The sequence below is a fragment of the Staurois parvus genome, unplaced genomic scaffold, assembly GCF_062004578.1.
Source record: "Staurois parvus isolate SC_StPar_1 unplaced genomic scaffold, SC_StPar_1.0 ptg000827l, whole genome shotgun sequence".
Classification (NCBI taxonomy): domain Eukaryota; kingdom Metazoa; phylum Chordata; class Amphibia; order Anura; family Ranidae; genus Staurois; species Staurois parvus.
The window spans coordinates 8,083,691-8,107,737 of record NW_028318623.1 but is presented as its reverse complement, the minus strand read 5'-3'; the positions used below and the strand labels follow the sequence as shown (position 1 = coordinate 8,107,737).

At 45.2% G+C, this 24,047-nt stretch overlaps 1 protein-coding gene across 1 annotated transcript in view; it reads right to left on the bottom strand.

The window, feature by feature from the left end:
* The window catches only part of LOC149443908 (cell adhesion molecule CEACAM8-like), a 45,893-nt gene that overhangs the window by 6,373 nt on the left and 15,473 nt on the right, over window positions 1-24,047 (bottom strand). The window contains exons 2-4 of the mRNA XM_089655236.1: window positions 5,058-5,405; window positions 3,055-3,327; window positions 1,003-1,254 (exon numbers count right to left, since the gene is read on the bottom strand). Of these exons, the coding sequence (XP_089511362.1) occupies window positions 1,003-1,254; window positions 3,055-3,327; window positions 5,058-5,405 (873 nt within the window). The remainder of the gene's footprint in view (window positions 1-1,002; window positions 1,255-3,054; window positions 3,328-5,057; window positions 5,406-24,047) is intronic.

The window sequence follows — 24,047 nt, the reverse complement described above, 5'->3', positions numbered from 1 at the left end:
AATTTTATAACAGAAACAAAGAAAATTTTTTCCAAAATCTTTTTTTCCATTTGAATAGCAAAAAAAAGAAAAAAAATCCAGTAGTGATTAAACCCCTGTCAGGTTTTTTTTTTCTTAATTTCTCAAAAGAGGGAGATTTCCTTTCACTATTTGTCCCGTAGCCACAACAGAAAGTGAGAGAGAATCTCTCCAAAGTGAGGTCCCCAGAATAGCTGTCATCATTAGAAGATTTCCCCTCTATTCCTGTTCTGGTGGCAACTCAGATTTTGGTTTTACCCCTTCCTTCCACTTCCATTGACAATGGTCACCAGATCAAATAGAGAGCGAATCTTCGTAACGGGGGACACAGACAGCAACATAATCCAGACTGATGTTGTGAAGCTTTACCACTCGTTCAAAATAAAAAGATATTGTTTTGGCTTTAGATGCACTTTAGTGCCGGTGCGATTTGCAAATTGAAATCACACCTGAAATCACATCTAATGAATGTGAATGTCGGTGTCTTAACATGTGCGATTTGCTGCAGCGCCGTTTCCAAAGTAGGTCTTGCATTACTTTTTCTACAGTTTTGTTGCTACTTCACATACATAGAATATAATGGAAATCGTACTGCAAATTTCAAGAAGTCGTTTAAAATCTTCACAATTAGCAATAAAGTTTTCAGAAATCGCACCTGAAATTGCACACAAATCATGCGATTTAGAATTGTTCTTACAGGTTCAGTGCTCCATTCACACTTGTGCAACTGGTCATGTGACTCTGAATACATAAAGTCCCATGACCATCGATTTCAATGGCACTCGTTCCGATCAATGCGACTTAAAGACACAAAGGTACCTGAATTAACGTCACTACATCAATCAATGCCAGAAAGTGTAAAAGTTGCATCACAATTATCAAAATTTGCACACCAAAGTCACACTGGACTTTGGAGTCGCACTAATGTGAACTCAGCCTTAGTGATGGAATTCTGCTCTGATGGCAGATGATTCTTATACCTACCGAATGTTACAGCCACATATACAGAGTACATGGCAGTAAGCTGCGTCACTGAGTTACTGGCCACACATGTGTAAGTCGCCTCATTCTCAGCCTTCTCTTGAGCTACCTCAAGCTGGCTCTGCTGTTGTTTTATATCTGTCCTATGTAGTCTCCAAAGGTAGGTGGCTGGTGGGACAGAATCAGCAGAACATTCTAATAAAATGAAGGAATTTGAATGTGACGTGGATTTTACTTTCATGTTTTCTGGGCCATCTGCAATAACAAAAAATTCAACATCAGAATAAAAGGGCTAAAGAGAAAAAAAAGTAATTGACTAAGTGATACCAAGATATTTGAAAGATTTCCTCTCTATCACCATTCTGGTGACAACCCTACATTTTGGATTTTCTTTCACTCTTTGTGATTGCGCTCTCGGTGATTTCACTCCCTATGATTTTACTCTCGGTGATTTCACTCTCGGTGACCACAATAAACAGGACAAATAGAGAGGGTGAATCACCCTAACGGGCAGAAAAAGCAATAAAAACCTGACAAGGCTTCTAATCCATCTCTACTGTATCCAAGACTAAAAAATACATTTTGCCTTTAGAATAGATAACTCAAGCCAGGGGCGGACTGACCATTTGGAAACTTGGGCACTGCCCGAGGGCCCGGGGTCAGTAGGGGGCCCCATGAGATGCCCCTGGTACCTTTTTCATAGGCTTTTTTGAGTTTGGGCAAGGACACAGGGGCCCCATGATCCCCTATTGCCCAGGGGCCCCATGAGTTGTCAGTCCACCCCTGACTCAAGCGCAAATAGGAGTGCAACAAATGGCTAAAAAGATCAGTGGGCCAGCCAGCTAGGAGTCAGCCTAGATCCTCCAAAAGCAGCTCTATTGCATGCATGTTGGTTGCCTGTGGTCAGGTCCCAGCCTGTTTGTGTCACGTTGATCAGTGCTCCTCTCCTGTGGTACCTGTCAATACGCACATTGAAGCAGCGCACAGCTGGCAGTATAGAGTGAATGTCTTGTTTTATTGTTATACATATTATTTGTTACTTTATGTTCCTTTTTGCACAAAGGATTTGTGTGGAGTGTTGCAGGAATTGTTTATAATGTTTTTGCCTCTAGTTATATAATAGGGAGATATCATGGGTCTATTGGACCCCTAATGCCACCTCTGGACCCCAATGAAGCATTTACAGTATTGCTTCTAAAGCTCCTTTCACATTGCTACATTGCAAAACGCAGTAAAAATGCACATGTATTTATGCTGCATTTGCGGTTTGACTGGGCGGACGGGTTTTTGATGGAAGCATTTATGTGTTTTTGATGCATTTTCAATGCAATTCAGTGGGGAGGTGAGGTTTTAAACGTGCACTAGAGATGTAAAGTTTGTTTTGTGTTTCAGATCGTTTGTTAAGTTAACAACTTAATATTTCGTCAAATTTGTTATGTTTGAATGTCTCATTTTTGGAGTTTTCCTATATTCTGATTCTTTTTGCATGTTGGTTATTTTCAAATTGATTCGAACTTATCAGAATTTAAATTCCAAATGGAAACATAGTGCAGTAAGTACAGTAAGCTATAAAAAAAAGGAAAAGAGGAAGACTTCGGCTGCATTATAGAACAGCAGAAAGAATAGAGCAAAACAGAATAAAAAAAAAAAATAGAACAAACATAGCCGACTTCTGAAATTTAAATTTTGAAAGATGGCTATATTCATTCTATTTTATTCTATTCTATTTTTTTCTATTCTGTTTCATTCTATTCTATCTTACCATTTTATACTTTATTCTATTCTCTTGTTTTCTTTTCTTTCCTATGACTTTTTATTCTATTCTGTTCAGCAGCTTCCGTGTAAAATTTTGCACCCGTTTAGTAAACTGCAATTTAACGTAACTCTGTCTGATCTTTGATTGGTAACAGGGACACAAGTGAGGGTAAATCTCCCAAACAGAGCCATGAATAGCAGGAAAGATGGGTTTTTGGCTCAGCATTCCCCTATACTAAGCTTGATTACAGGCAGGATACTTTGTATTTTACTGTTAGCATGACAGTCCCGGCTACTTACACGCCACGGTCATTGTGAGGGGATCACTGTTCTCCGTACTGACAGGGTTACTAGCCTGGCATCTATAATCTCCGGAGTCCGAACGGTGAATCCTGGAGAAGGAGACAGTCCTGTTATCTTGAGATAGAGTGGCCCCAGAAGGGAGAGGGGTTCCTGAGGGGAACCTGCTCCATAATATTCTCTCTGCATTAGTAGAGGTACAGGTGAGGGTGACTGAAACATTTTCTTTAGGAAGCGAGGAGGAAATTGTGATTGTAGGTTTACCAACCATGTCTGTAGGGGGAGAAAAATGGGAACAGTTCTACTACAGGAAGGTCTTTCTGGTTCAACTACACAAATGTAACAAAAAATATAAAACTGCACTTCGTGCAAAATAAACATGAAAAACAAGCATGCGATCTTAACCCCCCCGGTCACATCAAATCCTACTTTCCAATTGTGCGATGACATGCCGAATTCAGGTGCAATTTGCAAAATATCTGCTACAGAAGTCTATGCAAATCACACCAAAAGTATTGCATGTACTACTTTAGAAATCGGTGCGGTTCTGACCAAATCGGATTGTTATGACCGCTCTAATTGTGGACAATAGGCTGTGATTTGCAAGTCGCATGGCATGATAATCTCATTCCAATTCGCATTCAGTGTGACTTGGGTCTTAGTCCAAGACCAGGCCTATTTTGACACTATTTACCTGCAAACATTAGTTTATTTTGCTAGAAAATTACATAGAAACCCCAAACATTACATATATTTTCAGCAGAGACACTAGAGAATAAAATGGTGGTTGTTTATGTCACGTGGTATTTGCACAGCAGTTTTCAAACGCATTTTTTTTTTTTCAAATACACCTCTATGGAATTTTATTGCTCAAAAACGCAATATAATACCCAATTGTTTGGTAAAATATAAAAGATGATGTTAGGTCGGGTCAAAAAATATGTAACATGTCATGCTTTAAGACTGGAATGGCGCCAAACTGCAGTACTTTAAATTAGTAACCTGTAAAATCTTCTAAAGTGTCACCTAAGGAGATTTGTGAGTTACACAGGAGGTCTGATGCTAGAAGTATTGCTGTTGCTCTGACATTCGCAGTGATATCTCACATGTGTGGTGCGATCGCTGTTTACGTACGGACACGGGAGCAACGCTTGCATTCGCTGAGCACGGAACGATGGAGGGGGGGGGGTGTGCATAACATTTTTTATTTTATTTGAATGTTTTTACTTTTACACAGTCACTTTATTTTTTTTTTTTATCAAAAAGACCCCAGATCCCTCCTCTGCACGTAAAAGCATTCAAAACACCAAGCTCCATGCTTTTATTTTTTTTTAAATGGCGCTGTGGACATCCGGGTAAACCAGAAGTGATGTCAGGTCAATGCTTCCGGGTTACCACAGCGGAGACCCTGATCAAAGTCGATTTGTTTGTTCGGACGTCCGGCCAGCCGGCAAATGCACCGGCTGATAGCTTGGGTCTCCTGGAGGGACGGGAGAGCCTGAGCAAGCAGCAGAAGGCGGCGGGGGGAATGTCCCCGCCTGCTGCTTGTAATAGTGATCGAGCGGCTAGTTAACCACTATGATCACTTTTACAAAAGAGCAGACTGCTGGCTCTAACAGATAGTACTGGGATGATGCCTGTGGCTGCAAGCGTCATCCTGGTATAACGGCTCAAACTCCAGTGATGTACGGCTACATTGCTGGAGCTGAAGAGGTACTTTAGGAGGGTGCTAGAACCCCTGTATTTTTTTTTTTTATGTTCTCGGGTTTCACCCTTAATGCTGAGTAACACATGCACTGGCCCTTAAAAAAAAAAAAAATCACTTGGCATTGGACTGGCTGTGGCGCCGGCAGTCTCTGATTGGCTCTAAACTGAAGATCCTGAACAGCTGGGATGGAGCTGATGCTGGAATAAGGCGATGTCTGCTATAACCCCCGAAACTATTACATGAAAACACGAGTCCATTCTGGATAAATCTGACAATCTTCTGATGGATTACTCACCATAGATTTTCAGGTGTACATTGGTATCACTTTGTTTATCTGTTTGTATCTTCACTCTGTAATCTCCCTCATCAGAGATATTTAGGTTGGAGATCTGTAGAGATCCATTGGGGAAAGCTGTCATCCTATCACGGATAAACAGAGGTCCAGGAATTATTGGATTATCACCAGGGATATATGTAAGGATTTGATATTCTCTGTCTGTGGTCAGTCCTTTATACCAAGTAATAGACTGAATTTTCCCAGTAATCCCAGTAACACTCAGAGTGACAGATCTCCCGATGACCGGAGGGATCACCTCAATACTCATCATCCCACTGGACACATCCACTAACACACCGAGGAGAACTGCAAGAGAAAGTGACAGATAAGAAGATCAGGAATCATATCAATATATCGCCATCGATCCCCTTTGTTCCCATGCGAAAAATGCAAAGCGTGGACAATAGAATACTGCTGGAGCTGCATTTAACAACCAATCAATGTTCAGCCATCATCTATGTAGGTCAGGATGGCACATACTATTTTCTTTCATGCAGATGAAATCAGACAACAAAATAAAAGTGACCATATACTTTACAATCTGATTGTACAATCTCAGTTAGCTCAACTATGTAGTACAGAGGCCTTTCTAATTTGATACTAATTGCATGGATTGGTCAGGTTTATCCTCCAAGTATGTTTGGTAAAGCCAAAGGCATATGTAAATGGCATACATTTGAAATCAAAGCTGAACTCCAGACAAATACATTGAAAGAATATTAAATATATATATATATATATTTCATTGAAAGAATATGTAAACCCAGCATTTCATATTCCTGATACTGTATGTGCCTGCTGTACCATGTACTTGTATGAAAACATATCCTGTTCTCTTTGTATTGCTTCCTTTGTGTGAAATCCCTGGTGTTCCAGATTCTCTGCTTTCCTTTTAAAAACTGACCACACTAGGTATGAGGGCACAGTGTGGTCAGTTTTCTGGTTGTACTGGGAACTCAGCCTGCTCTCCTCCAATAACCAAACTTGTCTTGACGCACCCCCCCCCCCCCATACAGCCATTCATTGGGAAGACCAGTGTGATGCTGTTTCTCCTCCCCTAGCTCTCTCAGCTCATTAGACAACTTTTTTTCATGTATACATAAATGTTTTACCTTTCATTTCTTTTTTAGCCCTGGTTCACACCTATGCAACTTCAGGTGCGACATACGATTTACAATCGCGCCTGAAGTTGCATCTAATGTATATCTATACCACTGTCTCAAAGTAGAAGTAATCTCCCACTGGACACCTGGAACTACAGGAAATCGTATAATAAAGCTTCCTGTAAGTACAAGGAATATCTCCTACATGTGCGCCATTTGGAGATATTCAGTGTCTCTGCAGCTGATGACATCACCGGTGCATGCACTCTGAAGGAACTGCATTACCTTCAGAGCGTTGTGCCACGGCCGAGACTCCGGCACGCCTGCTCCAGTTTCCTCCAACACTGCAAAGACATGCTGGTAGGTTAACCTCTTCCTGTCTGGCCCATGCCGATAAGCGGCCAAACGAGAACATTGCCAATGTGGGGGGACGTTTCTAAACGTCCCCCTGCATCCATTGCCTGGGAGCGCGAGGCACCGCGATCTGTGCCCGCTACGTCCACCGGACACATTGGAGCACCGATCGATGTACGGGACCTCTGTGTGAAGTCCTGATTCGTGTGAACAGTGATTGGCCAGTCAGTGATCACATGAACAGTAGTAAACAAGATGTCACTTCCTGACATCATTGTTTACTACTTGTAAATTCTGTGAATGATCACAGAGGTCACATGGTACAAGGCCATTCACAACAGCCTTGTACCATGTGACAAGCTTTGACCAACCAGAGCTCTCACAGTATTTCTCAATGGCAGCAGGAATGCAGCCAGAGCGAACCAGAAATTATTGCTTTTATAGCTTTTATGGGTATACAAGCAATCAGTGTAAAAAAAAAAAAAAATCTTCAGCAACCCCCACAAGTAGTACAGTGTCAATAGGGTGAAAGTATGTTAAAAAAAAAAAAAAAAATTAAAAAAACACTGTACTGCTAGGGTGTGTGTGTGCGTGCAGCACAGTGGCTAAATGGTTAGCACTTCCACCTGGCAGTACTAGGGTCGTCATTTCAAATCCCAGCCACGGCACCACCTGCTTGGAGTTTGCATGTTCTCCCTGTGCCTGCGTGGGTTTCCTCTGTTTTGGATGCGGTCACTTACCGACCACAGCTGTTGTGATCTACTAGTGAGCCAAATTGATATAGAATTACGTGCACGTGGAAGTAAGACACTGACACTTCGCAGTTTGCCAACTTCCTAAAATTCTGTTTTATTGAGGAACTAACAGTAAAATTTATAGGTCTCATAATGCAGGTGAAGCATATACATTGATTGGGTGAAAAGTCCACTAGGTTTCTGTGTGTTCTTCCATCCGTGTTGATATCTTCCAATCATTGTCCCCAAAACGATTCATTCCCTTTTATGGGGGGTTGTTTACGTTAAAAGATACTTTTCTTCTAATGAGTCACCTCGGGTGAGACTCCGGATGAAGGCGCCATCTTAATGATCATTGTTCTGTCAACTTATATCTGATTGTTTACTTAAGAGAGTAAGGAATTTAAAGAGCAAGAAGCAGAAAGTAGCAAGACTATAAAATTGTCATTTTACTGATCATCTAATAGAACGTGGACTGTCTATCACAATCCACTACACCTCCTGGTACTCCGGTTTCCTCCCACACTCCAAAGACATGCTGATAGGTTAATTGGATCCTGTCTAAATTGGTCCTAGTGTGTCTATGTATGAATGTAAGTTAGGGACTTTAGATTGTACACCCCTTGAGGGTTAGGGACTGATGTGAATGTACAATATATATATGTAAAGTGCTGTGTAAATTGACGGCGCTATATAAGTATCTGAAATAAATTTAAAAAAACAAATGATATATATATATATATATATATATATAATATACACACACACAAAGTACAGATATATATATATAAAGTTTTGTTAAAGATGTAAAAATTATAACTATTTTTTTATACAATGATTTGGGTTATTTGTTTTTACCAAAAAAGATAGCTGAGTACATTTTGGCCAAGATTTATTAAGAAAGATTATTTATTTGCAAAATTTTATAAGAAAAACACTTTCAAAATGTATGATCTTTTTTCATTTATATAGCAAAAAAATAAAAATCCCAGTGGTGAATAAATACCACCAAAAGAAAGTTGTATCTGTCTAAAAAAAAATAACAATTTCATTTTGGGTACAGTGTTGCATGACCACGCAATTGTCATTCAAAGTGTAGCAGCGCTGAAAGCTGAAAATTGGCCTGGACAGGAAGAAGGTGAAAGTGTCTGGACTTGAAGTGGTTAATTGGCTCCAATCTAAATTGGCCCTAGTATGTGTGTAGCACTACCCCCTTAGGAGTTGCTGAAATTTTGGATCCCCCTCATTGGCCGCATTGACAGGCCAATTTGTAAAATCTTTGATGTGAACCTTCTTCCCTCAGCCAAAACACTGAAGATGGGTCGTGGATGGGTCTTCCCATGACAATGACCCAAAACATACCGCCAAGGCAACACGAGAGTGGCTTAAGAAGAAGCACATTAAGGTCATGGAGTGGCCTAGCCCATCTCCAGACCTTAATCCTATAAAAAAAAAAATGTATGGAGGGAGCTGAAACTTTGCGACAGCCAAGAAAGCTTAAGGATTTAGAGAAGATCTGTAAAGTAAAGTGGAACAAAATCCCTCCCGAGATGTGTGCAGACCTGGTAACCAACTACAAGAAACATCTCTGTGCTCGCCAACAAGAGTTTCTCCACCAAGTACTAAATCATGTTTTGCTTGGGGACCAAATACTTATTTTACTCACTGAACTGCAACTCAATTCATAACATTTGTATCGTGTTTTTTCTGGATTTTTGTTTTATATTCTGTCTATCTTTTAAAATACACCCATGATAAGAATTATAGTCCCTTCACTTCTTTGTAAGTGGGCAAACTTACAAAAGCTGCAGGGGATCAAATTATTATTTTCCCCGCTGTATGGCTGATCTATCAAATGACTTCACATGAAATACCTTGTTGGAAAATTTGCTTCAATCAGCACATGCGGCCAATCAGCTACAGCACTGCTCAGTGTATTGTAAAGGCATGGGAATACAGAATACAATGACACAGGTTGAGGATCCCATGCATAGTTCAATGAAAACAACTGAACTACAGTTGCAAGAAAAAGTATGTGAACCCCTTGGGATTACGTGGAGTTTTGCATGAATTGGGCATAAAATGTGCTCTGAACGTCATCTAAGTCACAACAATAGAAGAACACAGTCTGCTGAACATAATACTACACAAACATTAGATGTTGCCATGGTTTAATTGCACATAACATGTAAATATTCACAGTGCAGGGAGGAAAAAGTATGTGAACCTTTGGACTTAATAATTGGTTGACCCTCCTTTGGCAGCAATAACCTCAACCAAACGTTTTCCTGTAGTTGCAGATCAGACCTGCACAACGATCTGGAGTAATTTTGGACCACTCCTCTTCACAAAACTGTTTCAGTATAGCAATATTCTTGGGATGTCTGGTGTGAATCGCTCTCTTAAGGTCATGCCACAGCATTTCAATCGGGTTGAGGTCAGGACTCTGACTGGGCCACTCCAGAAGGCGTATTCTGTGCTGTTGCAGCCATTGTTTTGTTGAATTACTTGTATGCTTTGGGTCATTGTCCTGTTGCATCACCCATCCTCTGCGGAGCTTCAGTTGGCGGACAGATGGTCATACGTTTTCCTGCAAAATGTCTTGATAAACTCTGGAATTCATTTTCCCATCAATGACAACAATCCGTCCAGGCCCTGAGGCAGCAAAGCAGCCCCAAACCTTGATGCTCCCCCCGCCATGTTTTACAGTGGGGATGAGGTTTTGATGTTGGTGTGCTGTGCCTTTTTTTCTCCACACATAGTGTTGTGTGTTCTTCCCAAACAACTCAATCTTGGTTTCATCTGTCCACAGTATATTCTGCCAGTAGTGCTGTGGAACATCCAGGTGCTCTTTTGCAAACTTCAAACGTGCTGCAATATTTTTTTTGGACAGCAATGGCTTCCTCTGTGGTGTCCTCCCATGTACTCCATTCTTGTTTAATGTTTTCCTTATTGTAGATGTGTCAACAAAAATGTTAGCATGTGCCAGAGATTTCTGTAGGTCTTTAGCTGACACTCTGGGATTCTTTTTTACCTCATGCAGCATTCTGCGCTGTGCTCTTGCAGTAATTTTTACAGGACGACCACGCCTAGGGAGAGTAGCAACAGTGCTAAACTTTCTCCATTTGTAGACAGTCTGTCTTACCATGGGCACATGAACATCAAGGCTTTTGGAGATACTTTTGTAACCCTTTCCAGCTTCATGCAAGTCAACAATTCTTGATCGTAGGTCTTCTGAGAGCTCTTTTCTGCGAGGCATGGTTCACATCAGACAGTGCTTCTTGAAACCAGTAAACCCAAAACAAATGTGTGTTTTTTAAGGGCAGGACAGCTGTCAGCAACACATCCAATATCATCACACTGATTGGAGTCAAGGCTGGCTCACTCCTGGCTCCAATTAGCTCTGGGAGAAGTCATTAAGCTAGGGCCTCACATACTTTTTCCTCCCTGCACTGTGAATGTTTACATGTTATGTGCAATTAAACCATGGCAACATCTAATGTTTGTGTAGTATTATGTTCAGCAGACTGTGTTCTTCTAATGTTGTGACTTAGATGACGTTCAGAGCACATTTTATGCCCAATTCATGCAAAACTCCACGTAATCCCAAGGGGTTCACATACTTTTTCTTGCAACTGTATGTATGGCCAGCTTTAGATTGTAAGCTCCTTGAGGCCAGGTACTGGGGTAAATGTAATATACACTCATCGGCCACTTTATTTCCTAGTACTGGGTTGGACCCCATTTTGCCTTCAGAATTGCCTTTGCATTCTTTGTGGCATAGATTCAACAAGGTGTTAGAAACATTTTTCAGAGACTTGGGTCCATATTGACATTAGTTACTGTTACTTTTTAATCATCTTGAACCAGTCTGCCCATTTTCATCTGACATCAACAAGGCATTTTCATTTACACAACTGCTACTCACTGGATATTATCTCTTTTTTGGACCATTCTCTGTAAACCCCAGAGATGGTTGTGTGTGAAAATCCCAGTAGATCAGCAGTTTTTGAAATACTCCAACCAGCCCGTCTGGCACCAACAACCATGCCATGTTCAAAGTCACCTAAATCCCCTTGCTTCCCCATTCTGATGCTCAGTTTGAACTTCAGCAAGTCGTCTTTACCACATCTAGATGCCTAAATGCATTGAGTTGCTGCCATGTGATTGGCCGATTAGCAATTTCTGTTACCAGGTAATTGAACAGGTGTACCTAATAAAGTGGCCGGTGAGTTACATAGCTACATAGTTAAGCTGGTTCTGATGTTAAATGAGGCCCCAGCTCCCTTGGGGTTTTTATAGCTCATAGCCCCCTGCTGGGCTCTGGCCTCCTGTGACACTCCTAACACACACACACACACACAGTGGCCAAATGTTATTGTGACTCTCAGAGAGGGAAGGGGGGGAGAATGAGGGAGACATGGAGAATTCTTAACAAAATGGAGGGTCGTGCCTGCCTCTGGTGCGCACGTTTGCGACAAACAGGTCTATAATTACTTGGTAAAATGTTGACCCCTTTTTAAATATTATGGAATAGCAGTAAAAGTGAGCACTCTTGTAAATTAAGCAGCTGGACATCCAAGGAAACCAAATAAAAGCCTTGTCACAATCACATAAAAGTATATATGCCCAGCGCTAATCAATATATATATTATAAGCGTAATTGAATTACACAGTGTATACACTGCATAATTCAATTACGCTTCTGGTTAGTGCGCATTTTTTACCTTATCACAGAGAGCACCATCACTGGACTGGAAGTTATCTATCACTCTTTATTCAGTATCAGGACTGTCACAGATTGTTTTTCCTTACCATTGGGGATATTTTATATTATTATATGTTATCAGTATATATTGATTAGCGCTGGGCACATATACCTTTTTAAATATTGGCACCACGTTGGCCTTACGCCAATCCAGTGGTACTATGCCAGTCATTAAAGAGTCCCTATAAATGAGAAACAATGGCTTTGAAATGACAGAGCTCAATTCTTTAAGGACCCGTGGGTGTATGCCATCCGGTCCAGGTGCTTTATTCGGTCTAAATATTTCTGGATCATATCAATTGTGAGCAAACGTGGATCATCTGGAGCTGTCAATACCATGGCCATTATGGACAAGAGCTCTCCTATGCTCCTTTGTATACACAGAGCTGAAGAAGGTATTTATTAAATTTGCCTTCTCTTTGTCCCCAGTCACCCACTCTAGATTATCTTGTAAAGGACCTACATGCTCGGACTGAACCTTTTTACTATTAATATATTTGAAGAATTTTTTGGGGTTGATCCTGCTATCTTTTGCAATCTGTCGTTCATTTTCAGTTTCAGTGGCCTTTATATCCTTTTTGCATATTCTGCTATATTTTTTGTAATGCTTAAACGATGATAGCGTTCCTTCATTTTTCTACTTAATAAAAGCGCTTTTCTTATTATCTATAGCTTTTTTAACTTTGGCCGTAAGCCACATAGGTTTGATTTTTAGCCTTTTAAACTTGTGCCCATGGGAATATATTTTGCAGTGTGTTCACATACAGTCTTTTTGAAGAACTCCCATTTCTGTGTTGTGTTCATCGATGCCAATATTCCCTCCCAGTCTAAGTCTGGGAGAACATCTCTCAGCCTTGGAAAATTAGCTCTCTTAAAATTGAGCATTTTTATTTGCCCTGTATGTGCTCGCTGTTTACAGCTAACAATAAATTAAATCATATTATGGTCACTGCTATCCAGATGTTCTTTTATGTGGACATTTGTAATAGGCTCTGCATTACATTACATTACATTACATTACATTGAGTTTATATAGCGCCAAAGGGTTTGCTCAGCGCTGTACAATAAAGGGGGGGACAGTACATGAAACATTACAGCAGCTACGAACAGCACACGAGGGGTAAGAGGGCCCTACTCTTTCGAGCTTACAATCTGGGAGGGAGGGGGTAGTGGTACAGGAGGAAGTGGCTGTGGGGGATGGAGTGGTAGGAGGAATGAAGGAGAGCAGCAGTTAGGTGAGGGTGGGGTAGGCTTCCCTGAAGAGGTGGGTTTTCAGGGAGCGCCTGAAGGTGAGAAGGGAAGGTGACAGTCTGATGGATTGGGGTAGTGAGTTCCAGAGGATGGGGGAGGACCTGGAGAAGTCTTGCAGACGTGCGTGTGAGGAGGAGACCAGGGAGCAAGATAGAAGGAGGTCCTGTGAAGAGCGAAGGGTACGGGTAGGGTGGTACTTGGGAATCAGGTCGGTGAGGTAGTTAGGGGCAGTGTTGTGAATGGCTTTGTAGGTCAGAGTGAGTAGTTTGAATTTGATGCGTTGGGCGATAGGGAGCCAGTGGAGGGAGAGGCAGAGGGGGGTGGCAGAGGTGGAGCGGCTGGTGAGGTGGATGAGTCTGGCAGCTGAGTTCAGGATGGTCTGAAGCGGGGAGAGTTTGCACTGGGGTAGGCCGGTGAGGAGGGAGTTGCAGTAGTCAAGGCGTGAGATAATCAGGGAGTGCACAAGTAGTTTAGCGGTGTCTGGGGTAAGGAAGGTGCGTATTTTGGCGATATTGCGGAGGTGGAGCCTGCATGTGTTTGTCAGTGATTTGACATGAGGTTGGAAGGAGAGGTTAGAGTCCAGAATGACCCCAAGGACTTTGGCTTGCGGGGCGGGATTGATGGTGGTGATGTTAGTAGTGATGGATAGGATGGGGGGGGGGGGCGCGGGCAGGAGGGAAGACGAGAAGCTCGGTTTTGGAGAGGTTGAGTTTGAGGAAATGGAGTGACATCCAGTCAGAGATGTCGTTTAGGAGGTGAGTGATGCGGGCGGAGAAAGTGGAGGTGAGGTGAGGGGTGGAGAGGTAAATTTGAGTGTCATCAGCATAGAGATGGTAGTTGAAGCCGTGGGAGTGTATGAGTTTGCCAAGGGAGGAGGTGTAGATGGAGAAGAGAAGGGGTCCAAGGACAGAGCCCTGGGGGACCCCAACAGAGAGGGGGAGGGAAGGGGAGGTGGCACCATTGTAGGAAACGCTGAAGGAGCGTCGGGATAGGTAAGAGGAGAACCAGGAGAGAGCGGTGTCTCTGATGCCAAGGGAGAATAGTTTATTAAGGAGGAGGGGGTGGTCAACTGTGTCGAAGGCCGCGGAGAGGTCCAGGAGGAGGAGGACAGAGTAGTCGCCTTTGGCTTTGGCGGTAAGTAGGTCGTTGGTGATTTTGAGGAGGGCGGTTTCGGTGGAGTGTAGGGGACGGAAGCCGGACTGTAGTGGATCAAGGAGGTTGTTGTCAGTTAGGTGGGCGCTTAGGCGGTTGTAGACTAAGCGCTCCAGGAGTTTGGAAGTGAGTGGCAGCAGGGAGATGGGTCTGAGGTTGTTTGGGTCAGAGGGGTCCAGGGAGGGCTTTTTGAGTATGGGGGTGATGTGCGCATGCTTTAGGGGGGAGGGGAATACGCCGGTAGAGAGGGAGAGATTGAAGATGTGGGTGAGGGAGCAGATGAGGGAAGAGGGGGGTGACTGGAGGAGTCGAGAGGGGATAGGGTCTAGGGGGCAGGTAGTGAGGCGGGCTTCAGAGAAGACCCTGGTGACTTCCTCAGTGGTAGCGGGGCTGAAGGAGTGCAGAGCTGGTGGGGTTACGGTAAGCGGGGTCTTGGGTGTGGAGGGGGGCAGTGCGGTTGCGAGGTCAGAGGAGGGAAGAGATGAGGGGGAGATAGGGGGGGGGAGGCTAGGTGGGGAGGTAGATTGCGAGTTGACTATGTCCTGACGGATTGCATCAATTTTATTGTGGAAATGAGTGGCAATCTCGTGGGCGGTGAGTGAGGTACTGAGTGGAGGAGGGGGGGGGAGAGAGCAGGGAGTTGAAGGTGGAGAAGAGTCGGCGAGGGCAGGAGGAGAGGGTGTTAATCAGGTTTACGAAGTAAGCCTGCTTGGCGGCGTGGAGGGAGGAGGTGTAAGTGAGGAAGGCAGATTTGTAGAGGGAGAATGAACGGGGGGACCTGGTTTTGCGCCATAGTCTCTCCAGCGCACGACTGCGACGTTTGAGGCATTTAGTGTGGTCGTTCTGCCATGGTTGGAGCGGTCTGGGTTTGATGTAGCGTGTGGTTAGGGGTGCCAGAGAGTCTAGGGTAGCTGATAGTGAGTCGTTGTACGTGTTAGTGGCTAGGTCAGGACAAGACAGTGGAAGGATGCTGTCGTGTAGGCGGTCGGCAGCTGAGTGGAGGGGGGCCGGGTTCAGGTTGCGAAGGTTGCGGCTGGTGATGGTTTGGCGCTCTGGGGGGGGGGAGTTAGGGGAAGGGGAGATGGAGAACGTGAGGAGGTGGTGGTCGGAGAGAGGGAAGGGGGTGTTAGAGAACTGGTTGAGGGTACAGAGGTGGGAGAAGACGAGGTCCAGGGTGTTCCCAATGATGTGGGTGGAGGATTGAGTGTGCTGTGTGAGCGCGAAGGAGGAGGTTAGGTGGAGGAATTGGGAAGTAGCCGGGCTGTTGTCATTGATGGGGATATTGAAGTCCCCGAGGATGATGGTTGGTAGCTCAGAGGAGAGGAAGAAGGGAAGCCAGGCAGCGAAGTCATCCAGGAAGCGGGGTATGGATCCGGGAGGCCTGTAGATCACTGCGATCCTTAGGGGGGTGGGTGAGAAGAGCCGGATGCAGTGAGCCTCGAAGGAGGAGAAAGTTAGGGAGGGAGGATTAGGGAGGACCTGGAAGGTGCTCAGCGGTGATAGGAGCAGGCCGACCCCACCACCTTTGTGACCGCTCAGTCTTGGTGAATGGGACCAGACGAGACCTCCATAGGAGAGTGCCGCAGGGGAGGTGGAGTCAGTGGCCTGTACCCAGGTTTTGGTGATGGCTAGGAGGTTAAGGGAGCGGGAGATAAAGAGGTCATGGATGGCAGTAAGTTTGTTGCAGACCGAGCGGGCGTTCAGGAGTGCAACCGAGAGAGGGGGGATGGATGCGGGGAGAAGGGGCACAGATATGAGGTTGAGGGGGTTACGGCGGCTGGCGGGAGCAGGGGGGTCCCTAGAGGAGGGGTGAGGTGGCGAGGGGCCAGGGTTCGGGGAGATGTCCCCAGCAGATAGGAGAAGGAGAAGGGTGAGGAAGGTGGCATGGGAATGGGAAGTGTAGGAGCGTGTGGGTCTGATAGTGGTGGCACGTGGGTCGACGGGGGAGTGGAGTAGCAGGAGGAGGTGGTGAGTGCCGTAGTGGGGAGAGGGGAGTAGTGAAGGGGCAATGTAGAGCTGTTTTGGGGGGGTAGGCGGGTAGAGGGAGGCGATTTTTGGGATGGTGGAGAGGAAAATGAGGAGGAGGAGTGCAGGAGGCATGTTGGGGTGGGTGCGGTGACAGTTGGGTCAGGGGAGGTGAAGGGGTACAGGTCAGGGCAAGGTGTGTGGGGAATCTGTGTTACCATGGGAGAGTCATTTGAGTCCTTCTGTAGGGGTAGAGTGAGGGTGGTGGGCGGCAGCTGGTTGGCAGCAGTCTGTGGGTGCAGTAAGCTGGCGACCATGGGTGCTGTGGCATGTCTTCAGTGGGTACGGTGGTTCGGCTAGTGGAGGGGTCGTAGGGTGCGATGGCTGGGGGTGATGGTAGGCACGGCGACTGGTGATGCTGGCGGCTCGGTGACTGGGGTTGTTGAGGCCAGGCGTCGGGTGCTGAGGGCTCGGCGTCGTGAGGCGCTGAAGGTGTTGAAGGATCGTCATCAGAGTCGAGCGGGGCGTTGCGGTAGCGATCGTCGGCCCTGCGTGGTTTGTGCTCAACCGTGATCTGTTGCGGCCGGTAGGAGAGACCGCGGCTTCAAGGGTCGTGGTGGGCCATTAGTCGCCGGGGCGTCGCCAGAGGGAATAGCGTGCCGGAAATCAGGGTGCTGGGCGAGCGGTCCCTGGTGTGGTGGCTGGCTGGTAATCCCAGGTGGGGTGGTGGGCAGGGGATCCCCGATGGGATGGTGGCCGTGCTATCCCTGGTGGGGTAGTAGCGATCCCTGGAGGGATAGTGGCTTAGGGTCCCTGGTGGTTTGGGGTTTCAGGTGGATGGTGGGATCCCTGAGTGAGTGAGTCCCTGGAGGCTGGCGGTGTGATGGTGGTTGGGCTCCCTGGTGGGTAGTGGGCGCCCCTGGTGAAGTACCTGGTGTCCTGGAGCGTCGGGGTGGAGGCGGATCCCTCCTGGGTTAGCAGGACCGTTGGTGGTGGTGGTAGCTTCCCGGAGCAGCGGAGGCGTCCCGCCGCTGCCGCAATTCCCGCCGCGATTCCAGCCACGGCTGGCAGGAAACACCGCGGCTTCGGGTGCCGCGGTAGGCCTCAGGCTGCTGCGAACCGCCGGAGCTCCGCTGGAGGGACGGAGTGACTGTGGGTGTTGGTGGGGACCTCGGCAGCAGACACAGGGGCCCGGATGGGCCCTGATGGCAGCGGTAGGGGCGCAGGGGTGATCCCCTGATCGGCGGGGACCGAGGAGCGGAGTGGCAGTAGTCCGGGCTGATGTCCGGTGATCCTGGTCGGCCGCGCCAGAAATCGAGGCCGCGGCTTCAGGTGCCGGGTAGGCCGCAAGTCCCGGAGCTCCGGGAGAAAGGTCCAGTGGCCTTCCCTGGCTGGCGAACAGGGACCGGAGAGTCGTGGGGCCCCCGTCAGGGTCCGCTGCCGCCCAGATGGCAGCGGATTGGGGCCGGGGGAGCAGGAGCTCGCCGAGACACGTCCGTCTCGCCGGACGTCCGGAGCTTAGAGGGTTACCTGGTTTGAGATTACCAGGTCCAGCAGAGCATCATTCCTAGTTGGGGCCTCCATGAACTATACCATAAAAGTGTCCTGTAGTAGGTTTAAAATGTTTTGCCCTTTAACCACATGGCGCCCAGCCACTGTATAAATACGACGGTAGGGCGGCACGGCTGGGCAAAACCACATTTTAAAACTTGTGTTTTGTAAACAGGTAGGGGGCACGCGCGAGGCGCGCCGCAGCCGCCTTACCTGTCCCGCCGATCACAGCCGCGGATGTCAGTCGCCGGGTCACAGCCGGTCCTTACCGTCTATGTCCTGGCGATCGGTGGCAATCGCTGACAGAAAGCACAGCTGCAGTAGCTGTGCTTTCTGTCACTTCCCTGACAGCTCCAGGACACGCTGAACGGGACAGAAGAGTTTCTCTCTCCGGATCAGTGCAGAACACACCCCCGCCCCCTAGTAAAACACTCTCCTCACACAGTTAACCCTTTCCCTGAAAAATAAACTTAACCCCTTCCTCCCCAGTGCCATTAGTACAGTGTCAGTGGTTTTTTTTTTCCACTGATCACTGTATTGGTGTCACTGGGGATGTCAGTGACCCCAAGTCAGTACCCCCCAATATCAGAATGTCCGCCGCAGTCCCACAGTCCCGCCATAAGTCGCTGATTGCCGCCATAAGTCACTGATCGCCGCCAATATTAGGATAAAAAAAACTAAAAATCCCAGTATCTTTCCCGCCATTTGTAAACGCTATAACTTTCACGTAAACCAATTAATTTACACGTATTGGGGTTTTTTTTTAGCAAAGACATGTCGCAGAATGCATTTTGGCAGAAATTTATGACTACATTTGATTTTAAAATTTTTTTTTACTGGACATGTTTTATAGCAAAAAGTCCAAAATATTGTTTTTTTTTCCTCAAAATTGTCAGCCTTTTTTTTTATAGCGCAAAAAATTAAAACCGCACAGGCGATCAAATACCACTGAAAGAAAGCTCAATTTGTGGGGAAAAAAGGATGTAAATTTCATTTATATACCGTATTGCATGACCGTGCAATTGTCCGTTAAACTAGCGCAGCGCTGTATAGCAAAAAAATGGCGCAAATTGCAGTATCTATACCATAGTTTGTAGACGCTATAACTTTCACACAAAGCATTCAATATACACTTATTTGGATTTTTTTATCAAAAACATGGAGCAGAATACATTTTGGCCTAAATTTATAACCAACTTTGAGTTTACTATATATTTTTTATAGCTGAAAGTAAAAAATATTGTTTTTCTTCAAAATATTTGGCCCTTTTTTGTTTATAGCATGAAAAATAAAAAGCGCACAGGTGATCAAATACCACCGAAAGAAAGCTCTATTTGTGTGAAAAAAAGGACGTAAATTTCATTTGGGTGCAGCATTGCATGACCGCGCAATTATCATTTGAATTAGTGCAGCGCCGAGTAGCAAAAAGAGGCCTGGTCATTAAGGGGGGTAAATCCTCTGGAGGTCAAGTGGTTAATTGTTCCTGCAGTACCATTACTCCAGTCATTTTCCGGGTAGTTAAAATCCCCCATTATTATCACTGTCCCAGTCCTTTCGAACTGTGCAAGGAACCAAGTCTCCACCTCCTCATTGACACTGGGAGGCCTATAACAAACTCCAAGGATTACCTTTGTAGTACGCACCCCCATGTGCAATTCCACCCATAATGCTTCAGCCTCATCACTCTCTCCATCAACTAGGTCCTCTTTCACACTCTGAGATTACTTCTCACATAGAGACAGACACCACCACCTTTCCTATATACCCTGCCTCTCAGAAATAGAACATAACCAGGAATATTAATGGCCTATTATATGTATGTAAAGTGCTGTGTAAATTGTGGGTATTCTTTAATTACCTTTATTCAACATCACTGCAGCAATACAATCAAGACGGGGAACATTCCCGGGGTCTGTTGCTAGTCTAAGGCTCCATTCACACCAATGTGCTTTTTAGTGTTTTTGCAGAAACGCACTACAGTCCATTTCACATGGTTTCCTATGGAACATGTTTCCATCCATGCTTTTTTAAGCTGCTGTGTTTTTGGAAAGGGCCAGGGACTTTTTTTAAAAGCAAAAATAAGTGTTTTTGCTTTCAGTGGAGAAACTGCTGAAATGCATGGTAGTGCATTTTTTGCCACGTTTTGCATTCTGCCAAGCAACAACAAAATATTCCACTGTAACAATAAAAGAGCTGAACAAAAACACAAAATGTGGTAAAAAATGCATCAAAAATGCATCAAAAAAGCATATTGAAAAACGCAAAAACAAACTGCAAAACGCTCTGGAGAAAGCATCAAAGGCAAAATGCATATATGTGAAAAAAGCCTTACCTGACACAGCAGCCCAGGAGGCCAACTGGTGTTGCTCGAAGATCATTTTCTTCAAACTGATAGTAAATAACGTTTCCTTCACTCTAATCCTGGCACCTCCTTGATCTGAAGGATTCTCCGATTCCTCAGACTTCCTAGATTTTTTTTTTGGAATCCTGGAATTTCCTAGATCTGTAAATATCCAATTGTGTTTAGTGAATCTCTCGGTCTCCAGTGTCTATGTGCCAGTCTGTGTATTGGGCAGCGCAATATATGAATCATGCAATAGGGGAAGTCATCTAATATCACACAATCAGCAGTAAACTTTTTGAAGACGGGGAATCGACACAACCACAATTTCTATATTTCATGTTTTTTGTCATATATATCTATATATATATATAAACACACACCACAAAACACAAACAATGCTTGACTTCACATGCAACTGAGCGAAGAACATTTTTGTGTGCATAGTGTGAGCTGGATTTAGGCAGCTGGGATATATCCATCTTGGGGTAAGCAGACTTTTAGACACCAGATCCAATGATATTAATGGCAAACAGTGAAGGTGTTTATTAGGGGTATTTACAAAAGTTCTGTACAGTGTATAAAACAAAATATATAAAACAAAAGCCTAGCCATGTCCCGGCTCTAACTACACAATAACACAGGACCTAACTATCCGACTGACCAAGCCTACCGCTTGTCAGCCACAACATACACAATTCATTCGATTCCACCAACATTCCAGCTCTCCAGACAGGACTTGTCTGATCCCCAGGCTGAGTGTTCCAACTACAGGTCCCAGGTGGATTTAATTGCCCACAGAGATAGGTACATCCAGTGGTGTATCTAGGTTTTGTGCTGCCCTAGGCAACACAAAAATTGGCGCCCCCCCCCCCGCAGAAAGAGCCTGACATTGACCAAGAACACCTCTGCCCTCCACCTGAGCCTTCCATTACCACTGCCCCCCATACACCAGCCACCATCCTCCATGGCAAGAGAGAGACACTCATGCAGGCCATAGATGGGCAGAAAAACGGCAGATTTTTCTTTTAAAAAACGAAAATTCGGTCGTTCAAGCGGCCGACGTTGCCATCAATGGTAAAAAAAATCGGCCGATTTTCATCCCTTCTACAGCCAGCAAAAAGTGTCCCTGAAGAGAGCTCTGCTATTTCTGACAGTTCCTTGACATTTACAGCGGTTGAAACATTGTATCTATTTATTTCCATTTAGGATACAGATGTTTTTATTCGGAAACAAATAGATACAATGTTTCAACCGCTGTAAATGTCAAGGAACTGTCAGAGAACTGTCAGAAATAGCAGAGCTCTCTGCAGAGACACTTTTTGCTGGACTGGAATTATTCTTATTTTCATCCTACTTCTTCTTCTTCTTCTTCTTCTTCTTCTTCTTCTTCATCCTCATCCTCTTCTTCTTCTTCTTCTTCTTCATCATCATCCTCTTCTTTATCCTCATCCTCATCTTCTTCTTCATCCTCATCCTCTTCTTCTTCATCCTCATCCTCTTCTTCTTCTTTTTCATCCTCATCCTCTTCTTCATCCTCATCCTCTTCTTCTTCATCATCATCCTCTTCTTCTTCATCCTCATCCTCTTCTTCATCCTCATCCTCTTCTTCTTCATCCTCATCCTCTTCTTCTTCATCCTCTTCTTCTTCATCCTCTTCTTCTTCATCCTCATCCTCTTCTTCTTCTTCTTCATCCTCATCCTCATCTTCTTCTTCCTCATCCTCATCCTCTTCTTCTTCTTCTTCATCATCATCATCCTCATCCTCTTCTTCATCCTCCTCCTCCTCCTCCTCCTCTTCTTCTTCTTCTTCTTCTTCTTCACCCTCATCCTCTTCTTCATCCTCATCCTCTTCTTCATCATCATCATCCTCATCCTCTTCTTCTTCTTCATCCTCTTCTTCTTCTTCTTCTTCTTCATCCTCATCCTCTTCTTCTTCTTCTTCTTCATCCTCATCCTCTTCTTCTTCATCCTCATCCTCTTCTTCTTCATCCTCTTCTTCTTCCTCTTCTTCATCCTCTTCTTCATCCTCTTCTTCTTTTTCTTCTTTTTGTCTTCCTCTTGCAGGTCACTGCTCATGCGCAGTTTTTTTATCGGTAAAAAATCGGCCGATTCGCCCACTAATTGCCGCGAAAATCGGCCGATCGGCAAAATCGGCCGATTTTTTTCCAACTTTACCGAAAAAAAAAAACGGCCAAAATACCGAAATCGGCCGACCAAATCGCCCACTAACGATCCGAAAATCGGCCGATTTTATTTTCGGCCGAAAAATCGGCCGATTTTCGACCCATCTATGGCCTGCATCACCTTCACAGTTCCAGACATCCCCAGGAACGAGAGTCGGGTTGTGCATACACCGTCATGAAACCCACAGCATCTCTCGGAACCCACCAGGTCCCCATGCCACGTGTGTCCCTTCTTCTAAGGACCTCATATCAGAGATCCCTAAAGGTATAGGTCAGGAACCTGGGAGATCTACAGTATAAACCCCAAACAGGACTTTCCCAGGGTTTCTTTGGGACGCTCTGCCACAACAGATAAGATGCAAGACGTGTGTGTTCCTTTGCCGATATTGCGGTTGGTTTATTATAGGTTAATAGTCACTTTGCAACTTTTGCCCCAGATCTTGGTAAATGGGGGGATGCTCTGCTGACTTCCATCATCCAATCAAGTGCAAGCAAAAATTCTATATTTTTTTTTCCCCTTGATCCTGCCCTTGTCACTTCCCGTGAGCTGCATGGAAGACAATCTTCCTTCCTAACTACAGTTGTGCTCCAAAGGTTGCATAACTTGGCAGGGCCATAGATCTTTTTTTTTTCCTGGGGGAATTCAGCCTTGGGTACCCAGAGAATAATAGTGCGCCTGCCACATAATGACAAATTGTGGGTGTGGCAAATTGCTGAAAAAGTGTAGGAGGGGCTTAAAACATGACCCTCCTCACTGTGTACACTAAGACAAATGCCACAGTCCCTGCACCCAATAAATATGCTTTAGAAACTGTGCCACAAGCAAGAGTCAACAGGCATGTACAAAACTCAGATATGAGACTCTACCATTGCATACGCTTTTCTGCACACAGCCAGCCTACCTCAAAGAAGAACTTGATTAACCATCTGTTGTACAATATGGTATAAATAGTGCAGGGGTCAGGAGTATGTCATGTACAGGATAGCGTATGAAATCCCCTTTAGGCAGATCTCTACTGGCAGCATGTGATGGGCAACAAGTATGACACAAATAAGGGTGGCCAAAGGGCTCCCACCACACCGATGCTGCAGATGATCTCTTGTTGGCGATCAATCTCACATACTCTGTCCTAACCAAGTGAGAGGTGGCCAGCAATGCTCTGGGTCTGCCTCTCAAACCTGACATCCACATGGTCCTCTGGCTCAGCAGTCCATCCCCCAATGCCAATCCTGTAGGCTGGATGGAGGTGGAACAACGGGCCACACTATCCCTATAGCACAGTGGAGGGGTTAAAGCCTAACTCCATGTGACTTTAAATTGAGCCAAGCAGGTTGAAAAGAACTACCGTATTTTTAAGACGTACTTTTCCCCCCCCCAAAAAATGGGGAAAAATGTCTGTGCGTCAAATGGAGCGGCCGGCCGATATAGCCAGCGCCATGTTAGAATACCGGGCCAGCCCCTCATCTCTTCTGTGCTCCTTGGTCCTACCTGTTCCTTGGTCCAGCGCTGTCCTCACCATCTTTTCTACCCGGCATCATGTCC